The 24,266-nt window shown below is 41.0% G+C and overlaps 1 protein-coding gene across 1 annotated transcript; it reads right to left on the bottom strand.

Moving 5' to 3' along the window:
• Positions 1 to 1,230: 1,230 nt before the first annotated feature.
• On the bottom strand, positions 1,231 to 17,474 carry smndc1 (survival motor neuron domain containing 1). Its single transcript, XM_055646971.1, has 6 exons — positions 17,319 to 17,474; positions 14,313 to 14,432; positions 5,768 to 5,910; positions 3,788 to 3,949; positions 3,510 to 3,663; positions 1,231 to 1,659 (listed from the first exon to the last, which is right to left on the bottom strand). Exons 2-6 carry the CDS (start codon positions 14,430 to 14,432, stop codon positions 1,522 to 1,524), a joined length of 717 nt encoding a protein of 238 aa, XP_055502946.1. The 5' UTR covers positions 17,319 to 17,474; the 3' UTR covers positions 1,231 to 1,521.
• Positions 17,475 to 24,266: the final 6,792 nt, after the last annotated feature.

The raw sequence follows: 24,266 nt of genomic DNA, 5'->3' as shown, positions 1-24,266 counted from the left end.
CCACCCTGTTTCAATGAATGCAATCAACCTGGCGTGCACAAACAAGATCAAACAGAACAAGTTGTCACAACTTTAGGCTGTGCACGCCAAACGCAAGTAGAAGAAATAGATACCATTTATTTCAAGTGGACTAGAATACAAAAACAGGGATATTATGCTGAGGTTTAATAGGCATTGGTGAGATTGCATTTGATGGGAGTATTGTGAGCAGTTTTGGGCCACATAACTGAGGATGTGCTGACATCGGAGAGGGGCCAGAGGAGGTTTACGAGAATAATCGCAGGAATGATTTGATTTAACTTATAATGAGTGTTTGAAGGAACTGGGCCTGTACTCACTGGAGTTTAGAAGGATGAGGGGATACCTCATTGAAACTTACCTGGCCTGGATAGAGCGGATGCTTCCACTAGTGGGAGAGTATAGGACCAGAGGCCGTAGCCTCAGAATAAAAGGATGCACCTTTAGAAAGGAGATAAGGTATTTCTTTAGCCAGAGGGTAGTGAATCTGTGGAATTCATTGCCACAGAAGTCCATGGAGGCCAAGTCAATGGATAGGTGGTCATTAACAGATTCTTGATTAGTACAGGTGTCAAGGGTTATGGAGAGAAGGCAGGAAGAATATATCAGCCATGATTGAATGACGGAGTAGGCTTGATGGACCGAAGGGCCTAATTCTGCTCCTATAACTTGTGAATTTATAAACCTAGTATTAGAATCCCACCATCAGTCTTCAAAATGCCAAACCACCTGATTTCTTTCCACTCAAATGATAGAGATTGGCCTTTATGTTTATCAAATGTCAGAAATCTGCAATATTATTATAAGTGTTATAATTCTGAAAAAAGGCCTCTGCTATCATAGCATCTACAATGAATAGGTAAATAATCTCATCCTTGGTATAATATCAGAGCAGCAAATGCCTGGCTGCATGAAATTAACACCAAGAACATTTTCCTGCACGTCTGCAAATTTTACAGAGTTAGTCAGCCGTTCATATACATTATCATTAATGTAGGCAAGCGATAAATTCTGTAGTAAACAGTGAGAATTTTCAGTTAATTTATCATCGGGAGTACAAGGTTGGATTGAACCTTCCTCAATTTGTACCTATAATATGACTTTTATGAAGACGCTGATCAGGTTAAAAGTTGGCATAGAACAAGATAGAACACAGGTTATACTCAACATCTGTTCCCCTAAAATTTTTAATTAGAAAATACAAAAGACAAGTTTTAGATTATTTTTTATTTGTTAAAATCGCCCAATTATACTTACAAAAAAAAGCTGAATTGTAAAAATTACTCTTCCTCAAATAGGAAGATTGAGTTATCAAATCCTCCACCTGCCTCAGTAATAGATGGTAACATACACATTAACTGTCTCATACACTTGGCATCACACAGCTATGACTTGTGCCAATACACCAAATGAAGTTACCCAAAAAAACTATTAAAAGTGCACTAATGTAATACATTGACAAAAAAACAATGTTATCTTGCAAATACTTTACACTGGTGCTAGCTACTGAGGCATAAGATGCCTCACATTATATTTGGACGTGTCTTGGTACTGGGTCATTGGTCTGTCTGCTATGCCACACGTGCCAACTCCAACTTTTCCAGTTACGCTTTCCGGTGAAGCAAAAATGCTTTTCTTTACCTTTATAACAATAAAGACTGAATTAATACATGTTGGTTGCAAGTAGTTTTAAAAACATACTGCAATTACAATGGCAATAATTATATTTTCTATCATTTCCATTTTCTTTTTGTCACTGGTCTAGTAAAATGTGATATCAGGCTAAAATAGCACAAATATAAAGACATGTACATCCAGTTATATTCTCGCAGCAAAACGTGAAGAATCTAAACTGAACATTAAATAAGTACTTAACTTAGTTATTTTGGAAGTTTAGTAGAATTGGCATCACACAGCTATAACTTGTGCCAATACACCAAATGAAGTTACCATTAAAAACTATTACTATGATATGATTGTGTTTATAATTTGTTTGGTTGTTTGTCTTTTGCACAAAAGTCCGCGAGCATTGCCACTTTCATTTCACTGCACATCTCGTATGTGTATGTGACAAATAAACTTGACTTGACTTGAATTGAAGTAGTCAGAGGAACCAAGCCAACCTTGCAATTACTATCAACGCACTTACACAAGTCAACAAGGCATTTAGTTTCAAAACAATAACCAAAAAGATGTGCTATAATCCAGTTTCGGTAATGCTATTGAAATGCATCACAACTGAGTAGCAAATTATCCCATCAGAAACCGCTTGAAGAAACCCAGTGCAGAATTTGGCAGAGTCACAGCCAAGTAGGCTCACCATTTCATGGTAAAGCATTCACAGAGAGCAATAAGAAAACATTTACGCTTGACCTACATTTCAAAGCACAATGGGGAAACTAATACAATAGTTTACAACTGACTCTTACTGTTAAAAACAGACTACTTGGTAAATTTGGATGCACATTCACTACCAGCACTAAAGGATAGTGCAGAGTGCTGACATAAACTGGAAAATGTATTAATTTTGGCCATCCAAATCCTGATTATAGCCAAAAAAGAAATCGGGAGACAAAAATCAGATGCTAGAATATTGAGCAAAACAACGCGCAGGAGAAACTCAGATCCCCACATTTGTGGAGGGAATGGACAGATGACAAGGTGGAAGCTGGATAAAGTCTGGCAATAGATAGGTGGATACAAGTGAGGGAATTCGATTGACAGGTAGACAGAGCAAGTGACAGCGGTTAGAGGTGAAAAGGAGACAAAGGATGTCTGACGAGGTCATATACAGGAATATTTGAGGCTCATTAAACACACTCCTTCCTTCGATAAAAAAAAACATAATTTTTTTCTCACATCTAATTTGGCAGCCAAAATACAATGAAGCTCTAATAATCCACTTTTTTACTGTTGGGAATTCACAATGATCTGGCATCTAACTCATGTGGTTCTATTCCATATTAGAATCTGCTAGTCCAGGACACCAAGGATGTCAGATTATCAAAGTGGCAATGCATTGTGAAAGATGGAGACAAGTAAGGGGATTCAAATCTAATGTAAATATTCGTTGGGATGAAATGTGACAGAAGTACAACTTAATTTCATTGCCACATAAATTTTACAGGATTAACACCATCTTTTGTAAATCAAAGGCATAATCAAAGGTCTGAGCCAATCTAAATTTAAGAAACAGATGAGATGCAACAAGTTTAGTGCCGCTAAGCTAATGAAAAGTAATATTTAAAGATACTCCATCTAAATGGTTCCGAAGGAACCTTAAGGTCCTTCACTGATGCTAGAAAGAATACAAGGATGTTATATTATGGATAATATTGCAATTGGGTATAATGGGTATAAGGAAAATAAAATGTCAGTAACCTATTCTCATTAGTATATTTATGGTTTCGGGGGTGGGAGGAAGAGAGAAAAGGAGCAAGATGGAAATGAAAAGTATAAAAAGGGAATGAAGAGAATAATTTTATATGTACCTGTCCCTTTTTGTTCTTGGAATAAGCTCTGTTGTTAAACTGCTGCCATTTTACTTTTTGTTCCTCTCGCTCCTGTTCGAGCTCCTTCATTCTCTGGGCCTTTTTCAAAGCTTTCTTTTTCTTGTACTCCCTCTGCTGGGCAACCATTTCTTTCCTGCAAACAGTCCAAATCAAAAACCACTGAACAATTGGTATTATATCTCCAGCGCATTTAAAACAAGACTCAAGTTTCAGTTTTCAATCAAAAGTAATGCATTTATCCGCTTGCCAGGACTCACTTTGATTTGGGTTTGTCGCCACCCATGTCCTCACTATCGTTTCCTTCTTCAACAGGTTTCAGGTTGGTCAAGGGAAGCACATCAGCATTTCCGTATCCAGTAAAGGTGATGGCAGCTGTACCATTCTCCTGGTCAATCTCTTCAATTTCCGCTTCATACAATCTGCAAGGAAGTTAGGGCTGTAAGCATGTGAGTAGAGGTTTGATAATCAGACCCTACAAAGCTTTAATCAATTTCTGCATTAACTAATGTTTTTTTTACTGTTTTACAAATCAAATGCAATTTATTAACAATCAAGAAGTGCATACTTTAAATTTGCTATCTGTAGACATTTCTGAACATTTGAGGCAAAGTAACTAAATCTATTTAGTATGTATTGCTCAAATAATTAAACATCAAATGGCTTTACTAATACAATTATGTTTCTATGAAGCTCATGGGAAAACAGCAGTAATATTACTGTGCATCTTTTGAATATTCATAAATGGTATTAGATAATGTGTAGCAAATGTCTGACAGAACACACTAAAATAACGATATGGATCCTCAACGGTTCATAAATGAAACTTTGAAAAGTTTCTGAAGCGAGTTTGGAATGTTACAGGTGGTTATGCTATAACATAGTGGTTAGATTTCTAAGAAATGTGTTGTAGAAAATAGTCAATAAGTGGGGTTTAGGGGCTAGAAAGGTTTGGTCCCCCATTAACAAATTATTCCACAACCCGACAAGATTTGGAAAAAATAATTTTATGTTTATGTAATAGTAACATCGTTTAATAGACCATTACTGCACCAGTGTCAATAGGAGCAATTGCCGGTCAATTTCAAAGGCTGCCTGTCCTACCTTGACTATGTTCTTAAGAAACAATCATGGCTGTTTACTGCAGGGAGGTTACATAATAACCTGGACCAATTTTTTTTTGCTAAACAGCTTCCTGCTCGTTAATTTTCAAACAAACTAAATTCTCTTGTTCCCAATTGAAATCGTGTTATAACCAATTTGGCCCGTGTAATACCAATTGTGTTCCACAATTGAATAATTGTTATATCCCATTCATAATATACTGTGTACTACAACACAGTACATAGTATAGCAGAATAACACATATAAAGTAATAAAGTAACTTCCTTTTTAAAAGTCATCAAATAACTCTAAGTGCACTAAATCTTCACAAGTTGTAAATAGCAGGGTCAAGCAATGACTCCAGATTTTAACTGGTGATCAGTTTTGCTGTAGTAGACATCTCTGAGATCTGCCAATCCTGCAATGGCCTTTAAGTCATCAATCCATGCACAGCAATCTGAAGTCAGCAAACATCAACTGTCACATAATGGAGACACCTGCCAATAATCATCATCAAATACACAGAAATAAAGTGTTATTTATACAAGGCAAAATATTCGAAGGAACACCAACAAAATGTAACCAATTCACAAAAGGAGACATTAGAACAAATCAAAAAGGTTTGATCAGAAATGCCTTAATGGGAAGGGGACAGAGAAATCTCAAGGTATATCGAGGGGATCTGAGCCGATGCAGCTGCAGGACCAAGTGACGCTCTGAGGATGAAATAAGCCACCTTAGGGGGTCAGAGACAGATCCTCACCTTGATATTAAATTGGACACCATGGTTGAATCGGTGTAGTTCAGTTTTATTCTGCTGCCCAGAAATGTCTACAGCAATGACTTCTGCTTCCTGAGATCATAATCTACTTGCAAATACATTTATTGGTTTTAGATTCTCCAAAGCAAACAAAATACCAAAAAAAATCAGTAACGGCACAATGCATAAATAACAGATTGGCCCGATAAGCACATGTGAGAAGCTTGTGGTACAATCAGAATTAGAATAAATCTTAATTGCATTAGTATGCAAAAATATTACCGACCTAAGTGACAAATTCCAGAATAAATCTCAAAGAATCTCTTACCATTTTTTACTGTTCTATTGATGTACTGTTAGAGATTTTTACACTTACTGTCCATCCTCATTCCAAGTGGCCATACATTTGTCACCAGTCTTCCATTTATGATTGGACACAGAATTTGCTGAGCTGTCTGCATTGGTTGTGGCAACAGAAGGCTGATTTGATAGCAAGTCCTTGGTAAGTTCTATAACTTCCTGTAAGACATTCAAGCAAATATAAGACTTAGTACTGCCCTTTGGTAAAGTATAATACCATCTTACATGTTTGGTACAATTTCAACACCAAACTAGTTTAGTCAATGCTTTATTAAAATTAGGAAAATATAAAGATGTGGTTATGTTATCGACCGAATGCGCTGCCTCCAAATGATTGAAACTCTATGCTTCATTCACTCTTCCTTGTTTCCAAAGATTAAAGTCAAGAATTTTGATCTGTACGCCAATAACACTGACTCCTGCCTTTATGACTGCTCACTGGAATGGCGGGGCAAAGGAAAGCAACGTTTGAGCACAAAGGTCTGTTTCCAAATCAATACATAGTATGTATTAGCACTGTTTTACTTAGCTCTCAAAATTGCACTCCACTTTCAGCTTCATACTGCTCTGGTTGCAATTCCATCCCCTCTTCCCACTCAACACAATCGAATAGGAACCTGTTACAGCCTGCTCACCGTGCCTCAAATATTAGGATTCATAATATCTATAATATTCCACTAGTTCTCATCATTCCTTCTCCCCCCCCACCCCACCTTCACTGCTACTGAAAACCTTGTTTTCTCCTTTTCCCCACACTCAGACCTGAAGCATTAATGCTGTTCCATGTGAATGTTTCCAGTATTGTTTTTAATTTCAGATTTTCAGCATAGAAACATAGGTGCAGGAGTAGGCCATTCGGCCCTTCGAGCCTGCACCACCATTCCATATGATCATGGCTGATCATCCAACTCAGTATCCTGTACCTGCCTTCTCTCCATACCCCCTGATCCCTTTAGCCACAAGGGCCACATCTAACTCCCTCTTAAATATAGCCAATGAACTGGTCTCAACTACCTTCTGTGGCAGAGAATTCCAGAGATTCACCACTCTGAAGTTCTCTGGAGCATGTGCTGGAGTTTTGCCTTTCATTTTCATTGACAATATCTGAATGGGCAGTCCCAATTCACGCGGAAATGTTTTTCAGCTCCCTTAACCTGGATGCAGAATTAGATGTAGCAATGCCGGTTGGGAACCAGCTCTTAAAGCAATGGCAGTCAAACTCATGTAGTGATCATAAACTGCACATTTCTCATCCTTGAGTAATCACTGCCAATTCTTCAATGTATTGTCTTCTGTAATTTTTAACTCAATTATAATCCTCTCTTGGATCAATTTCAAGTGTGCGCACCTCAAACTGCTTCCACTACACTAATGCCCCATCATTACTACTGTCCTCACTGACCTGCTCCTAATCTAGCTATACCTATTGTAATGATGTAATTTGAATAGGTACTAAAGCCCCAAAGGTGGAGATCAACTGACATTGGATGAAAGCCAAATAAAACTCCTGCCTCTAGATTTATAGCAAAACCGACTGATAGTACGGTACCACCTTGAACGTTAAAATACAATGTTCCTCAATGTGCCATACCATGTGACATGCCTATTTAACTGCACTCAGACAGCTGCCATTGTGAAAATTGAGTATTAACAAGATTTCAATCAAAGATGGTATCAATCTGCCTGTTGCTTTGGCTTCTTCTGTGCAAAGGATATTTGACAATTCATTATAGCCTCAAAGCCCCTTTTTGGTCAGCCACAATGAATAACAACATTTCCAGAAGAGGTACACCTAATTTGTACCCAAGAGATAAACCATAAAACTAAATACTGCTTGGAGAATGGGACAACAATGAGCATGCTCTTAAGATCACAATCTTTTATCAAATCAATAGCATACAAAAGAGCCAACTCAGATCCGGGCATTAAAATTCTCAACCAATTGTGCACTTGTGTAATAAATTCCTTATGTCATATGCCAGATGAATGGTAGCAGATGGTTATCACCAAACTGGATGAAAATATGTGCCTTGGGTGCCCTTTAAAAAGCCATAAGGTGAATCAAATTTTGAAGTGTGATCAAATGTAGGAGAGGAATGCCAAATGCAGCGGGACATGCAGTAAAACTGAATGACTGTGTCATACAGGAGTGTTAAAGCCAACAAAGCAAAAGAGAGGCTTGGATTTGATGGTTAAATAATACATCATGGGGCGAGTGGTGTGGATTAGCACCGGGAAGTTCACAAATTGGGAGTAATGATGTCCTAAAGTGTATCCCCATCAAATCTGTTACAGTTATGCCACTGTTCCACTTAGGAAACCTGAACGGAAACCTCTTGAGCCCCACCCAAGGTTTCTGTGCGGTTTCAGGAGGATTTTGTCAGTCTCCCTACCTGCAACCTCCAGGAACCGCACGGAAACCTTGGGTGGGGCACAAAGTCTCCAGATGTTTCCGTTCAGGTTTCCTAGGTGGGACAGGGGCATTAGAAACCCTCAACCACACCTGTTAGTTTAGTTCCATCCTTTTGTTGGTGTCAAATATATGTTGCTCCCTTTAACATCCATAGTTAAACATCCTATGTGCTACAATGCTGAGAACTGTTATCTGATCTGTTTGGATAGCATGCAAAACAAACCTTTTCACTATACCTATGACACATGACAATAATAAACCCAAACCAAATACCAGTACAAAGGCTTAAATTCAACTTTCACTGGGTCAAGCATACCTAAAGCATTTAGGAGTTTATCGTTCGCTCAATTTATTTTAATCTCTGCGTCTAAAATTCTCATGACTAAGTAGCCTTTTGCGTGCATCGTGATCCATTACTACCCATGTTGTCTGCCTTTTTTTAATCCACTTGTTTTCAACGATGCTATCAATTGTAAGTTGACATGTTTTGTACACATTTGAAAATAAATAGTTTCAAAATTATAATAATGGGATATGGCAGCATCTGAAAGGACCCCGATTTACAAAGATTTTGCATAGAATCGAGAATGACTAGATAAATTGAGCGACTTTCTATAGAATACAGGACGTAAAGGGAAAATTTAATTCAGGTGTAACAAATAATGAAAGACTTACAGGAGTGGGCAATTCCTTTTTTTGATTGAGAAATCAATAGTAAGAACAAAGATATAAGTTGAAGGAATGGCAGTAAACCAGGGATTTCCCCACACAAAAGGTTGGCATAATCAGAAAGTGGCCATCACGTTGAAAATATCAAAGGACAATTTGATATGCTGTAATTTAGAATATCTAACAGCCAGTAGGATCAACCTTTTTCTGGCCAGCATGGATGTGATGAACTTTTGAGTTGAATATAAAATCAAGGACATTCCATTCGAAATGACGAGATAAAAATTGTTTTGGTAGCCTTAAAGATTGGTGGATTATACTTGTTAAGACTGTAACAAGGCGCCTGGGTCAACTTTGCATTTTAGAGTGTGTTTTCCATTTAGACCCCGCCCTTTATTCATGGCAATTTCCATAATGTCCCAAGTTAAAGGTAGAAAACATTTTAAAGTGTTATTTAAAGAGGAAGTGAATTCACATCTGAAACACAAAGCAAAAAGAAAATCCTGTTCCTCTTCCACAAGCTCCTAGCAGCCAGCCATTTCTGGGTTCAAGCTTACCAGGGAACCAGGTGGTATTGAGCATGAATACTGCTGATATCCAATTGTCAATCTCTTCAGTCCTGTATTCTCATCACTGCCGGAGCCACTTGCTGGCTATTCTCATGGATGGTATTAGCTCCCCGGTGAGTTGGAGACCTGGAATAGCAAGTTTCCAAAGCGAAATGGAGGTGGCGTTGTGAAGGAACACACAGGACACTTAAAAGAAAATGTCTTTAGGGTGGGAAATTGCATATTTGTCTTTAAAGTCACCTTAAGACCAGAACACTAACAGGACACAGAGCAAAGCTTTACAGTATCCAAGCACAACAAAGGGAAGATTGGAATGGTTCACTGGTTATTTCCCAAGATCCGCTATCATCCATTAAACAGACAAAAAGGTTTGGTATTGACACAACTCAGTAACTCTGCGGGACAGGCAGCATCTCTGGAGAAAAGGAATGGGTGACGTTTCAGGTTGAGAACCTTCTTACACAAAAAGCTAGGGATGTTTTCTACCAGGAGAGAGAGCTATTCTAACCATCCACCTCTTCTGGAAGTCAGAGATCAGGGAAAATGGGTCCTTATCCCCAATACTGTATTTTTATCAAAACATCACGACAATGAACTAACCTTGAAAGCCTTTTTAAATTACTGGATGCGGTTCAGTAGTTTTACAAAACTGGGAGACATTTCAAACTCATTTCTATCATCAAGCGATTAGCCCATGGAAACATCTAGATCACAAATCCATTATAACAAAGTGGCAAGTAGACTAAATGTGTAGGAAGGAACTGCAGATGCGGGTTTAAACCAAAGTCAGACACAAACAGCTGGAGTAATTCAGCAGGACAGGCAGCATCTCTGGAGAGAAGGAATGGGTGACATTTCGGGTCCAGACCCTTCTTCAGACTTCCACCGCCACCCATTCCTTCTCTCCAGAGATGCTGCCTGTCCCGATGAGTTACTGCAGCTTTTAGTGCACATCTTTGGCAAGTAGGCTACACAGACTCTCAGGCCTGCTTTGCCATTCTTTGGCATCAACTCCACTTTTCTGCACTCAATGTCCTTAGACGTTAAATCTACTCTGGGTATCTGATTGTCAAAGGGGGCTGCATCATGCATTTTACATTATGGCAGGGAAAAAAAAGTATATTAATACGCCAAGAAGTCATGGTTTCTGAGGTTGCACAAAAAGAGCAAAAATACCTGCATACATCAACTAAAAAGAAAAAAAAATCCGGAAACTATCAATGGGTCAGATAGCACGTGTAGAGAACAGACAAAGCTAAAGCGTACATCTGCAAAATAAATAAAGCTGTTCTCTCCACAGGTCTTTCTAAAGTTGAACGTTGGTTTAGATACAACCTTGTTTGTTACCACATCACAACCCTTTTTCCCCCCCACATCAGATACTCACAATGCATTACAAACTTTTTCAATGCCTTTGTTTGTAGCCTCTAATGCTAAGAATTGCACAAATGAAAAGCAATACTTTTGAGTAAAACTGTAACTTCAGCTTCTAGAAATTTTTGAGTGACTTGCCTAAATATGTGGTGTTGGAAATCTGTTCACGAGTAAAGTAGCGAAGAATCTTTACTGACCTCACTAATCAACTTTTGCTGGCTCTTAGTGAAAGCTTTGCTATAAAATATCTGCATTTTCCAGACACTATCACACTGATTTTACAAATGACAACTACCTGCTCATACCAGCTACCTCTTGGAGAAAAAATATATAGGGCAAATAATTGTTTTACTCATAACTGATCCTCATAAAGTACAAGTACATTAGGTAACTAATAAGATATATCCAATCACATGCAGATGCAACTTTATTGTGGTATGCCCAAGAGCTAAACAATTCATTTAGATTTGGAGCAGACAAGAAATTAGGAAAACGCTGCCTTTTTTTGGTGGGAAATAAAATCCCTTCAACTATTTTAACCAATTAATAAATCTATTTAAATCCATGTGCAACTGTTGACAAGGATTAATACTTACTCAGAACAAGAGGAGGAGTCCATTTCCACCTGAAATCAAACATGGCGTGTACCAACTGTGAAAAAAAGATGTAAAATATAGAAGTACTACAGTCTGATTTCCCCTGCACGTGTCATCATGGTAGCTTGGATTGACGGATTGCAAAGGCCTGATCTCGATTATAAATTAGCATCTCTTAACCAAAAAGCAGAGAGGCAAGCAGGGGTGAGGAGTGTGCATGGAAAGGGAGAGGAATTGGTAAATCCTTAAGAAATATTTGATGAAATATTGAGCCAAACAATACAAAGTTTAGAAACTTCTATTTTTATGCAGCGAATGGTTTGACGTATTGACAATCTAATTTAACACTGCCTAGACTTGTATAATATACATCTGCAGCTGACGTGTACTGGGGAGGAAGTTTTATTCCTGCACAGCTTAAAAGATTCTGAATTGTTGGACAATGCAACTGTTAAAGAAATCCCTAGACTACCTTTGTAGACATTCTGCACAATCCAGCCATACAACAAGGCTCATAAGATACAGAGTAATACAGCTTGAATGACTCCTTTTAAGACAAGATATTTTTACATTTCACCAATAGTGAAATTGTGGAATGTTGTATCCATTTCCTCCAACATAAAAATGGAGTGGTTCCCAACAATTCGCTTCCAGCATCAAATGTAAATTAGTATCAATTGATTTATGAGATGCCATCTGTTTTCCTGTCATTTAATCTCTGTTGTGAATTTTCATATATAATCTACTTCCTGCAATATTGGGCATACTTGTGCAGTAGATACATTATTGGTTTAGTAATCCTGAGACTTGGAATAAATCCAATCCCATCAAGTCTGAGGAAGGGTCTCAACCCAAAACATCACCTATTCCTTTGTTTCATAGATGCTGCCTCACCCGCTTCTCCAGCATTTTTGTCTACCTCCAATCCCATCAAGGCTGTTTGAGAACATTAATTAATGTATTTAAATTAAATTTCAAAATAAACAAAAAAGTGAAGTTGCGAGATTGCTGTTCAAAAAAACAAATTTTCATGAACATCTGTGTATCTGCTACTCTGCCTAGATACAAGTCCAATCTCATAGTAACACAATCGACTTTCAAGCACTCTGAGATGAACTTGATTTCAAACTGTTTAAAAAGAGAACCACCACCACCCTTTCAAACAAAACAAACTACAGCAATATATTGATAAATGTTGTTAAAGTCAAATAATTCAGGTAATAAGTTAAAAAAGAAGAAATATATCAGGTATTTCTTAGGTATTTTTAAAGTTATGAAGAAATTGAGTTACCACTGCCAGCAAAATAAAAGGAATTAAAAAAATTGGACAATTTCATCATCCGTCCCGAGCTCCACTTCTTAATAATGTCCAAGAAATATTTTTCCGCTTGCTAACTTTAACGCAACTGCAATACCATAGTCGAAAAAACTGCAGAAATGAATGAATCTCAGACCACAGTTAAGCTTGATGTGATATTGATCCTTACAAAAAAAAAAGAGTAGATTTCATGCAAAAAAGCGACCACATCAAAACAGACTAAATATTTTTCTGGTACCTCAGGTTTCAAACTTTGTCAAATCTGTCAAACTTTAACAGATAATTTCTTCTAAATTGTCTCTGTGTATCTGCACTTTATTATGCTGTAATGTTTCGACTTTACATCAAGCATACTTGCACTAGCGTTATGATTATTAGTTAATTGAATTTAAATGTTTATATATCACCTATCTGTATGGTGTTTATAGGCTAGTTAAGCTGTTATAAGCAAGAATTACATTGGCTATTGATGTGACGTATGATAATTAAACACTTGTCTCTTTTGAAGATCCAATCTAGAATATAGACACAAAAAGCTGGATGAACTCAGCGGGACAGGCAGCATCTCTGGAGAGATGGAATGGGTGACGTTTCAGGTGTACTTCTACACTGAACTACATGTTGAAATGGTGATTTGCATTTATGAACCAACTCCACGCTTACACGTGTTATTCCCCTTATGCTAAAAGTTGACCAACAATCTCTTAAAATGTCAATGAATCTGCCATTCTGATAATCAATTTAACTGCAGTGTCAGTTTTCCAAAACCATCAGTATAATCTGCAGAAAAAACATTAAAAATTGCCTGAAAAACAGATTACCAATAAAAATCTACCTGGCACATGCACGAAGTACACAATAACCGTGTTTGCTTTTATAATTTATAACTGGCATAAATCAAACCAAAAATTGTAATCCTTGAACTAATATTTTTAACCCCTCAAAAGAGCTATCACATGTCAAAGAATTTGTGTTTTAAACATTTGTCAAAGTGTACTTTCCTGTTTTGAAGCAGTTCAATTTTCTGCTGAAAGCAATAAATATGATAACTTTAGTGAAGTGGACTCATGAATTTTAGTTATTGCTCCAACTATCTCTCAACTATTAACATTTTCTTAATTTCAGGTGGTTACCTGTTTAAAAGCAGTAAAATATTGAACTGACAAAAAATATTCATATTTTATTCAAATTGAATAGAACAATGATTAAAATCAATGTCAGCAACTGCTACATACTTTGCCTATTATATCCAACACTGGATGAACAACAAAAACAATTTTCCTCACAGACCAAAAACACCCATTATTTGTGACATGAAGGTCCTATAATCAGCATTCTTCCTGAATTGAGTAATCTGATTTATTTTTATCTGTTTGCTCTTGATTTTCAGTGGGACTTTAGAAACATTTTGCTCCTAGTCCCATAAAAACATCCCGGCCCAATAGATAATATACAGCAACTTGTTTTATTAATAGCAATTGTTATGCTTTAGCCATCATATTGGTTTGACCCCTTTACAGTACCTCCTTTAAAGTGAAACATGATCTTTCATGAACTGAGACAACTAGGAAAATCTTATCTTTGAATTGAAAATATGTATTAAAATTAAATAGAACACCAACCTGCAGATCTTTTTGTAATTTAAGCAAGTCTTCATTGTCTGCATCAGTTGACAAAGCAGCTTCTACTTGTTGAAGTTGAGCCTTGTAACTGGCCAGTTGTTTTGCCAGTTCATCTGACATCTAGAAAACACAAATTAATGAAGGAGAAATATCAACCCATCTAGCCACAAATTAAGAATTACTCATTCTTGAAGCTCAATTTAAGATACCACCTGAAGATTACTATAATCCATAAATAAATAGCAATTATTACAGCAAATACTCCAAATTAGTACACAATAGTAAAATATACAGCGCGAGATACAGCATAAAACAACAAATCAATCCCACCTTAACTGATTATTCTGATCTTTGTGCATGTATACATAAACTTATAAACATGCCAGTGCAAAGAACAAAGGGAATTCAGTGGGTCACACAGCATCTGTGGAGAGAATGGGTCATATGACGGATTGGGAATGGACGCTTCAGATTGGCACCCATCTTCAGACTGATGGAGTAGTCTTGAAAGAGTTGGGGGTGGGACAAAACCTGGCAAGTGAGGTGTGTGTGTGTGTGTGTATAACACACACACACACACTCACTTGCCAGGTTTTGTCCCACCCCAACTCTTTCAAGACTACTCCATATAGATATATATATCTATATATCTATATATCTATATATATATACAATACAATACAATACAATACAAATTTATTATCATTTGAGCCCCAGTGAGACTCAAACGAAATGTTGTTTCCACAGCCATACAAACAAAGACACTGTCTTACAGACATACACATAATTAAATTCACACAAACATCCATCACAGTGAAGCCACTGTGATGGAAGGCAAGTCTTTTCTCTCCCCTGTTCTCCATGCCTCTCCCGATGTCCAAGCCCCAGGCGGGCGATGATGAGTCCCACGGCCATTTTAGGCCGCGCGGGGCGATTTACGGCCCCGCTCCCGGTCTGAAAGTCCAAGGTTGGAACCCCCACGGGCGATGGTGAGTCCCACGGCCATGAAGCCGTGCCGGGTGATGTACGGCCCCGCTCCGGGTCGTTCCAACCCCGTGACACCGGCTGGAGAAGTCGCGTTGCGGAAGCTCCGGGAAGCGGTCTCTCTCTCTCCTCCCAGACCCGCGAGCTCCCGATGTCACAGTCCACCGGACCTGCGGCTGCGTTGCTGGAGCCTCCGAGCCCCAGGAGTCGAATCGCAGCAGCGAGTCACCGCCGCTCCCCACGCTCCGAGGCCGGCCACCCCCGACGATGGTGAGTCCGCAGCTCCGCAGCTCCGCAGTCTCCCGAGCCCCCGGGTCGTTCAGGCTGGAGGCCGCTCCACGGTGCTAGGCCCCAACGACAGCCGAGACCCGACAGGGAAAAAGTCGGGTCTCCCAGACAGGGAAGAGATTATATATATACACACAGATATATATATATATATACACAGATATATATATATATACACAGATATATATATATATACACAGATATATATATATATACACACAGATATATATATATATATACACAGATATATATATATATACACAGATATATATATATACACACAGATATATATATATACACACACAGATATATATATATACACACAGATATATATATATATACACACAGATATATATATATATACACACAGATATATATATATATACACACAGATATATATATATACACACAGATATATATATATACACACAGATATATATATATACACACAGATATATATATATATACACACAGATATATACATATATATACACACAGATATATATATATATACACACAGATATATATATATACACACAGATATATATATATACACACAGATATATATATACACACACACATATATATATATACATACACATACATACATATACATATATACACACACACATATATACACACACACATATATACACACACACATATATACACACACACATATATACACACATACATATATACACACATATATATATATACACACATATATATATACACATACATATATATACACACATACATATATATACACACATACATATATATACACACACACATATATATATACACACATACATATATATATACACACACACATATATATATACACACATACACATATATATATACACACACACACACATATATATACACACACATATATATACACACATACATATATATACATACATATATATATATATATACACATATACATACATATATACATATATATATACATACATATATACATACACATATACATACACATACATATATACATATACATATACATACATACATATATATATATACACACACACACCTGGGACACATGACAATAAACTCTCTTGACTTGACTCTTAAAAAAGTTCCTTGTGTCAACTCAGTGCATCTTTATGATTAAGTGATGCATGTTTTCTTCGGAGGTTGGTGGGGACGATCTGAGCCTTCACATGCAACTTAAGCGTCCGGATCCCTCCCTTTGCCCGTCTCGTTTATTCCCCCACCACACATTCACTGGACCCTGGTTTAGTTTAGAGATACAGCGCAGAAACAGGCCACCAAGTCCGCGCCGACCAGCGATCCGCACACATGAACACAACCCTGCACACACTAAGGGCAATTGTTTTACATTTTAGACCAAGCCAATGTACGGCTTTGGAGTGTGGGAGGAAACCGAAGATCTCGGAGAAAACCCACATGGAGACCGCACAAACTCCGTAGACAGCACCCATGATCGGGATTGAACCCGGTGTCTCTGGCGCTGAAAGGCAGCAACTCTCCCGCTGCGCCATCGTGCCGCCGATCCGCCGGGTCTGTCGCAGTCTCTCCCGCAGGAGGCAGTGGCCGGGTCGAGGCGGCGAGCGAGTCCAGGCCCGAGGCCCAGTTGGCGGGCGGGCTCCGACGCCTGGGCCTCGCTGCGCCACCACGCCGCCCGGCCGAATATCCCACCCATCACGCCGGCCGACCGCCACCCGCCGGGCTACTCACTTTTCCAGGGCGAGCCGTTCACACCCGCAGTCCGGTGTGGTGAGGGGCGATGGCCGGCTGCTCCGCTCCGTCTCCCCGCTTCCCCGTCGCTGCCGCCCGGCCAAGTCCCGGCCCACAACCCCCGGCGTGACGTCAATGACGCCAATGTCCTCCCGACGCGGTGACGTCAATAACGTCTCACACACACCCCGCCCAACGCGGTGACGTCATACAGCCGTTCATTCGAGCTGACGTCATACAGGCGTTCACTCGCGGTAACGTCCCGCCCCCCCGACCAGACCTGTCAATCATCTAGAGATAGACAAAATGCTAGAGTAACTCAGCGGGACAGGCAGCATCTCTGGAGAGAAGGAATGGGTGACGGAGTCGGAGGAGAGGGAAACTGGACGTATGGAAGAAGGGTACAAAATGCATGTAAGGTGTGTAGAGGACAGATCAAAGCAGACTGTGTTCAAGGAAATGTAGAATGATAGTGTAGCGGCGCCTTCTTCTTCTATAGGGTGATTTCACCAAATGTCAAATGAGCGTAGATCCCCCCCCCCCTCACGTGACCGAAAATTTTAACTGGAGGACATATCTCAGTTCGGTACATGTTAGTGAATGGGGAAACACGCACTTTCCCACCCGTTAAAAACATGGAAAACGGCCGATTTTTTAGCTGAAATTTTCTGTGCTAGTCGGGGTGACCGTGAAGCACAGCGACCTAAATTTTCAGGCAAAAAAAAAGATAGAAAGTAAGGTAATTACAAGAGGGAACTGAAGGTAGAAAACAGCGGAAGTGAACAGCAGATATTTGCCGCGGAAATTTAAAGATCCAAAATATCGGGAATTATCGCGTTTGCTCGCTGAATTTCATCAAAAGTAAGTTAATAATTCCTTACTTTTGATGAAATTCAGCGAGCAAACGCGATAATTCCCGATATTTTGGATCTTTAAATCTCCGCGGCAAATGTTTGCTGTTCACTTCCGCGGTTTTCTACCTTCAGTTCCCACTTGTAATTACCTTACTTTCTATCTTTTCTTTTGCCTGAAAATTTAGGTCGCTGTGCTTCACGGTCACCCCGACTAGCACAGAAAATTTCAGCTAAAAAATCGGCCGTTTTCCATGTTTTTAACGGGTGGGAAAGTGCGTGTTTCCCCATTCACTAACATGTACCGAACTGAGATATGTCCTCCAGTTAAAATTTTCGGTCACGTGAGGGGGGGGATCTACGCTCATTTGACATTTGGTGAAATCACCCTATGTAGTGTTTTTTTGGCGGTTGGCAAACAACTTTTTTGGTGCATTACAGCCACCAACTGGCATGGAGTGTGGATCAAACAACACCATTACATATACTAATATCCTTCTGAACAAATTAATTACCCTAAGAAAAAGCAACAGGATTTGATAGCACTTATATGAACTCCCTTGCAAAGTAGCGGCGCCTGCTAGCGCACGCAGATATCGAACCCGGCGTTCGGAAGCCGCGGTCACGTGACTCGGGAGGGGCTGTTGTTTTTGCGCGGTTTTTCCTTTGCGCGCGTTAGTTCAGCGCTGACCACCGATGTGGGCAGACATGTCTGATGAACCTGTATGCTGCAACTTGAGCTTTCGAATAAAGTTTTGTTGAAAACTCCAGTAGTCGTTTCTCAAACCGCTAAATTGGTGACCCCGACCTGTCTAGCCATCGTTAGACAAGAAGAATTACGCAGGAAGAGAGTGTTCCTGCAGAATCGGCCAGCACGAGGCAGGGCGCACCGGCCTTCAAACTGCTAGCCTTTTGGTCTGATCAACCTCAGGTGTGGTTTGCCCATGTGGAGGCACAATTTCATTTACATCGCATCGACCACGATGACACTATGTATTTTCATGTGGCAGGAGCATTACCACAGGACCGTGCCTCGAGGCTGTTGCCCTTTATCAGAGACCCTCCGTCCAGCGGCAAGTACGAAGGGTTGAAAGCCCTGTTATTTCATGCCTACGGCCTTTCCCGTAGAGACAGGGCAGCAAGACTGCTACATATGGACTGCATCGGCGACCGAAGGCCATCGACGATCATGGCAAAGATGTTGACCCTGATGGATGGGCACCACCCCTGCTTGCTTTTCGAACAGGCGTTCTTAGAGCAGATGCCGATAAAGTGCAGCTGATGTTAGCGGGAGCCGATTTCAGCGCGCAAACCATCAACGCCCCTGCAGCTACTCGTCGAGGTAGCTGAGATCCAGCAACCTTTCGCAGCCTTGCTCGCCAACTTTCCAGGGTTGCTCACGCCCCGGTTCGACGGGGCCGTGCCCCGTCATGGCGTGGTCCACCACATTCCCACCGAGGGTCCGCCGGTACACGCCCGCTCGCGCCGTTTCCCGCCCGAAAAACTGCGCATCACACGAGACGAGTCCCAACTTATGGAGGACATGGGGATTGTCCCGCGGTCGGATAGACCTTGGGCTTCCCCATTACACAGGGAGCCCATAGCGTCCGGGGGCTGGAGACCTTGCGGTGATTACAGGCGTTTGAACGCAGTAACTACACACGACAGGTATCCAGTTCCGAATATCCAGGATTTCTCCGCCTATCTGGAAGGTGCGACCATCTTCTCGAAGGTCGAACTTATCCGCGGGTATAATCATATCCAGGTCCACCCCGACTACGTCCCTAAACCGGCCACCATTACCCCTTTCGGCCTTTTCAAGTGGCTCAGAATGCCTTTTGGTTTGAAGAACGCAGCCCTGGCATTCCAGAGGCTAATGGACCAGGTCAGCCAGGGTTTGCTGTTTATTTTCATCTACCTAGATGACATCCTGGTAGCCAGCCGCTCGCAGGCAGAGCATACCAAGCACCTCTGCCTACTTTTCGAACGGCTGCACAAACATGGGTTGGTGCTCAACCCCAAGAAGTGCCAGTTCGGTCTGCGCTCCATCTCGTTTTTAGGGCATAGCATCACCTCTCAGGGAGCGCAACCATTGCCCGAGAAGGTTGACGCTATCCGTCAATTCCCCAAGCCATTATCGGTCAAGGCTCTGCAGGAGTTTATCGGGATGGTTAACTTCTATCATCGATTTGTCCCGTCTGCAGCTGCCATCATGCGGCCATTGTTCCAATGCCTGGTCGGTAAGCTCAAGGACCTGGTCTGGTCCAAAGAGGTGTTCGAGGGGGCTAAGACCGCATTGGCCAACGCCACTATGCTGGTACACCCTAGGGCTTCAGCTCAAATGGCCCTCACCGTGGACACCTCCGACGTCTCGATAGGCACCGTCATTGAGCAGCAGACAGGTAATCGCTGGGTGCCGCTGGCATTTTTCAGCAGGCAACTGTGAGCCCCGAAGTTAAATACAGCGCTTTCGACAGGGATCTCCTGGCGCTTTACCTAGCAATCCGTTATTTTTGTTATTTCCTGGAGGGCGCGATTTCGTCCGTTTCCCGGAGGGGCGCGCTTTCGTACTGTCCATTTACTCGCACGTTTCTGTACCGCGGATTCTGGGGGGAGGCCATGTAGCGGTGCCTGCTAGCGCACGCAGATATCAATCCCGGCCTCGGGAGGGGCTGTTGTTTTTGCGCGGTTTTTCCTTTGCGAGAGTTAGTTCAGCGCTGAGCACTGATGTGGGCAGACGTGTCAGATGAACCTGTATGCTACAACTTGAGCTTTCGAATAAAGTTTTGTTGAAAACTCCAGTAGTTGTTTCTCAGACCGCTAAAATAGAATGATTTATTGTTGGCTGAGGGGAAGCTGACAAGGGGGCATGCAAAAAATAAAATTAATCAGAAGGACAGTTAAACTAACGGGAGAACTAGGGTAGGGGAGGGACAGAGAGAGAGGAAAAGGAATGGTTACTTGAAGTTAGAGAAATCAATATTCATACCGAAAATAGACACAAAATTCTGGAGTAACTCAGCAAGACAGGTAGCATCTCAGGAGAGATGGAATGGGTGACGTTTTGGGTCGAGACCCTTCTTCATACATAGAAACATAGAAACTAAGTGCAGGAGTAGTTCATTCGGCCCTTCGAGCCAGCACCACCATTGAATTACATACAACAAAATTTCAGGCGCACTGCCTGAGTGGAGCTCCAACGTATCAGATAAATAATAACGACAATGAAAACGGCAAGAAAAACGTCGTCAGAATGTGCAATATTTCACAGTATAGTGTAATGGCAGTACAAAATATTGGCTATGGGGGGTGCAGAGTTGAGAGTGGTGATGGTCTTGCGGTAGAAACTGCTTGTTAATCTTGTGGTGTGTGATTTGATGGACCTGTAATGATTTCCTGAGGGCAGAAGGGCAAACAAGTGATGTGTCGGATGCGATGAGTCCTTTAGGATGCGTGATGCCTTCTGCAGACAACGAGAGCTATAGATCTCTTCCAGGGCAGGCAGATGTGTGTTGTTGATCTTCTGGGCTGTATTGATGGCTCTCTGCAGGGCCTTCTTGTCAGCCGTAAGTTGCCATACCACACAGGGATGCCATGTGTCAGGACACTCTCTATGGAGCAACGGTAGAATGACACTAGCAGTTGTTGTGGCAAGTTGACTTTCCTGAGTGATCTTAGGAAGTAAAGCTGTTGTTGTGCCTTCTTTACCTAGGAGTGCGTGTTAGTTGGCCACCTGAGATCTGCTGAGATGTGGGTGCCCAGGAACCTGATACTGGAGACTCTGTCCACTCTTTCTCCGATTACGTGCAGTGGAGGATAGTCACCCTGCTTCTTCCTGGTCAATGATGAGCTCTTTTGTTTTCTTGCTATTGAGTGCTAAGTTGTTCTCTGAGCACCAGCCTATTAACCTCTGTTCTTCCTTGCTGTAAGGTGACTCATTGCCCTCAGTGATCAGCCCCGCCAATGTCGTGTCTTCTGCAAATTTAATGATGGTGCTCGTGCTGTGGGTCGGTATGCAGTCATAGGTATAGAGGGCGTACAGGAGGGGCTCAGCACACAGCCTTGTGGAGCTCCTGTGTTGAGTGCTGAGTGACTAGTGGGGTGCCGCAAGACTCGGTGCTGTGACTACAGCTATTTACAATATACATTAATGATTTTGATGAAGGAATTAAAAGTAACATTAGCAAATTTGCAGATGACACAAAGCTGGGTGGCAGTGTGAACTGTGAAGAGGATGCTATGAGGATGCAGGGCGACTTGGACAGGTTGGGTGAATGGCAGATGCAGTATAATGTGGATAAATGTGAGGATAGTGGCAAGAACAGGAAGGCAGATTATTATCTGAATGGTGTCAGGTTAGAAAAAGGGGAAGTACAACGGGACCTGGGTGTTCTTGTACATCAGTCACTGAAAGTAAGCATGCAAGGCCACCAAATTCAAGTGCAGTTTCATACCACTTCAAGCAAGGTGCAAGGCCATCAAATTCGAGTGCAGTTTCGTACCACTTCAAGCAGGGTGCAAGGCCAATTAATTCAAGTGCAGTTTCCTACCACTTCAAGCAGGGTGCAAGGCCACCAAATTCAAGTGCTGTTTCATACCATTTCAAGCAGGGTGTAAGCCACCAAATTCACATGCAGTTTCATACCATTTCATGCAAGGTGCAAGGCCACCACATTCAAATGCAGTTTCATACCATTTCATGCAGGGTGCAAGGCCACCACATTCAAATGCAGTTTCAAACGGGGTGAAACCACCATAAAACCACCACAAAATACCACATAAACACCACACTCACAGTTCAATACAATACAATACAATACAATACAATACAATACAATACCTTTATTTGTCATTTGAACCTCACATGAGGTTCAAACGAAATGTAGTTTCTGCAGCCATACAATAAAAGAACCAAAACACACACCAACACTATTCACATAAACATCCATCACAGTGGCTCTCCTCCTCACTGTGACGGAAGGCAAAGTTCTTGTCTCTCCCCTGCATTCCATTTCCCTCCCGAAGTCGAGGTCAAAGCCCTCGGTGGGCGCTAGTCAGTAGCCATTCAGTGTGTTTGGTTGATTCACTGCTCAGACAGTCGAAACCTCTCCCTCCCCCATCTTTCAGAGACTGAGCCACACCCACACATTGATTTCATAATCCCTCCCCCCTCCCACCAGAAGGGGTGTGGCCTTCATGGCGTCATTGACAGGAGAGAGGTTCTCAACATTTTTTAAACACGAATAACACTTTTATTTTTCATTGATGGGAAGAAACCTCTGCACCTGATGAGCGGAGGGGTTCTGAGTAAGATGGCCAAAAATCACAGCCGTAAGTGGCAGTGTTTTATCTTAAATCAATATACAGTGCAAGCAGGAAGTTGTCAAGTTTAGACTGTTAATCATTTGCCATTTCAAAGCAACCACTACCACCAACCATTTGCTGTGCTTTATTTCAAAGCAACCATCACCACCAACCATAGGCTGTGCTTTATTTCAAAACAACCACCACCACCACCAACCAATTGCTGTGCTTTATTTCAAAACAACCACCACCAGCAACCATTTGCTGTGCTTTATTTCAAAGCACCCACCACCACCAACCATTTGCTGTGCTTTATTTCAAAACAACCACCACCACCACCAACCATTTGCTGTGCTTTATTTCAAACCAACCATTTGCTTTATTTCAAATTAACCACCACCAACCATTTGCTGTGCTTTATTTCAAACCAACCACCACCAACCATTTGCTGTGCTTTATTTCAAACCAACCACATTTTCATTTTCAAACCACATTAAGGGCACTCAAAATCAGTAAAACTACACTCACAGTTTAGTAGACATGTGTTCAGTGTTATTCACAGCTCAGACTGAGAGACGTGACCCTCTTGCTTCCCCCATCTAGCAGAGACTGACTGAGGCACTCAACACTTCCGGGTTTTATAGTCCCTGCAGGAGAGCGAATCTCAACATTTTTTAAACACTAATAACTCTTTTATTTTTAATCGATGGGAAAAACCCTCTTGTCCTGCGCAGAGGAGGGAGACTCTGAGTAAGATGGCTAAAAATCACAGCCGTAAGTGGCAGCGTTTTTT

The sequence above is a fragment of the Leucoraja erinacea genome, chromosome 15 (genome assembly GCF_028641065.1).
Source record: "Leucoraja erinacea ecotype New England chromosome 15, Leri_hhj_1, whole genome shotgun sequence".
NCBI classification, from domain to species: domain Eukaryota; kingdom Metazoa; phylum Chordata; class Chondrichthyes; order Rajiformes; family Rajidae; genus Leucoraja; species Leucoraja erinaceus.
This window is presented reverse-complemented; position numbering and strand designations above follow the sequence as displayed.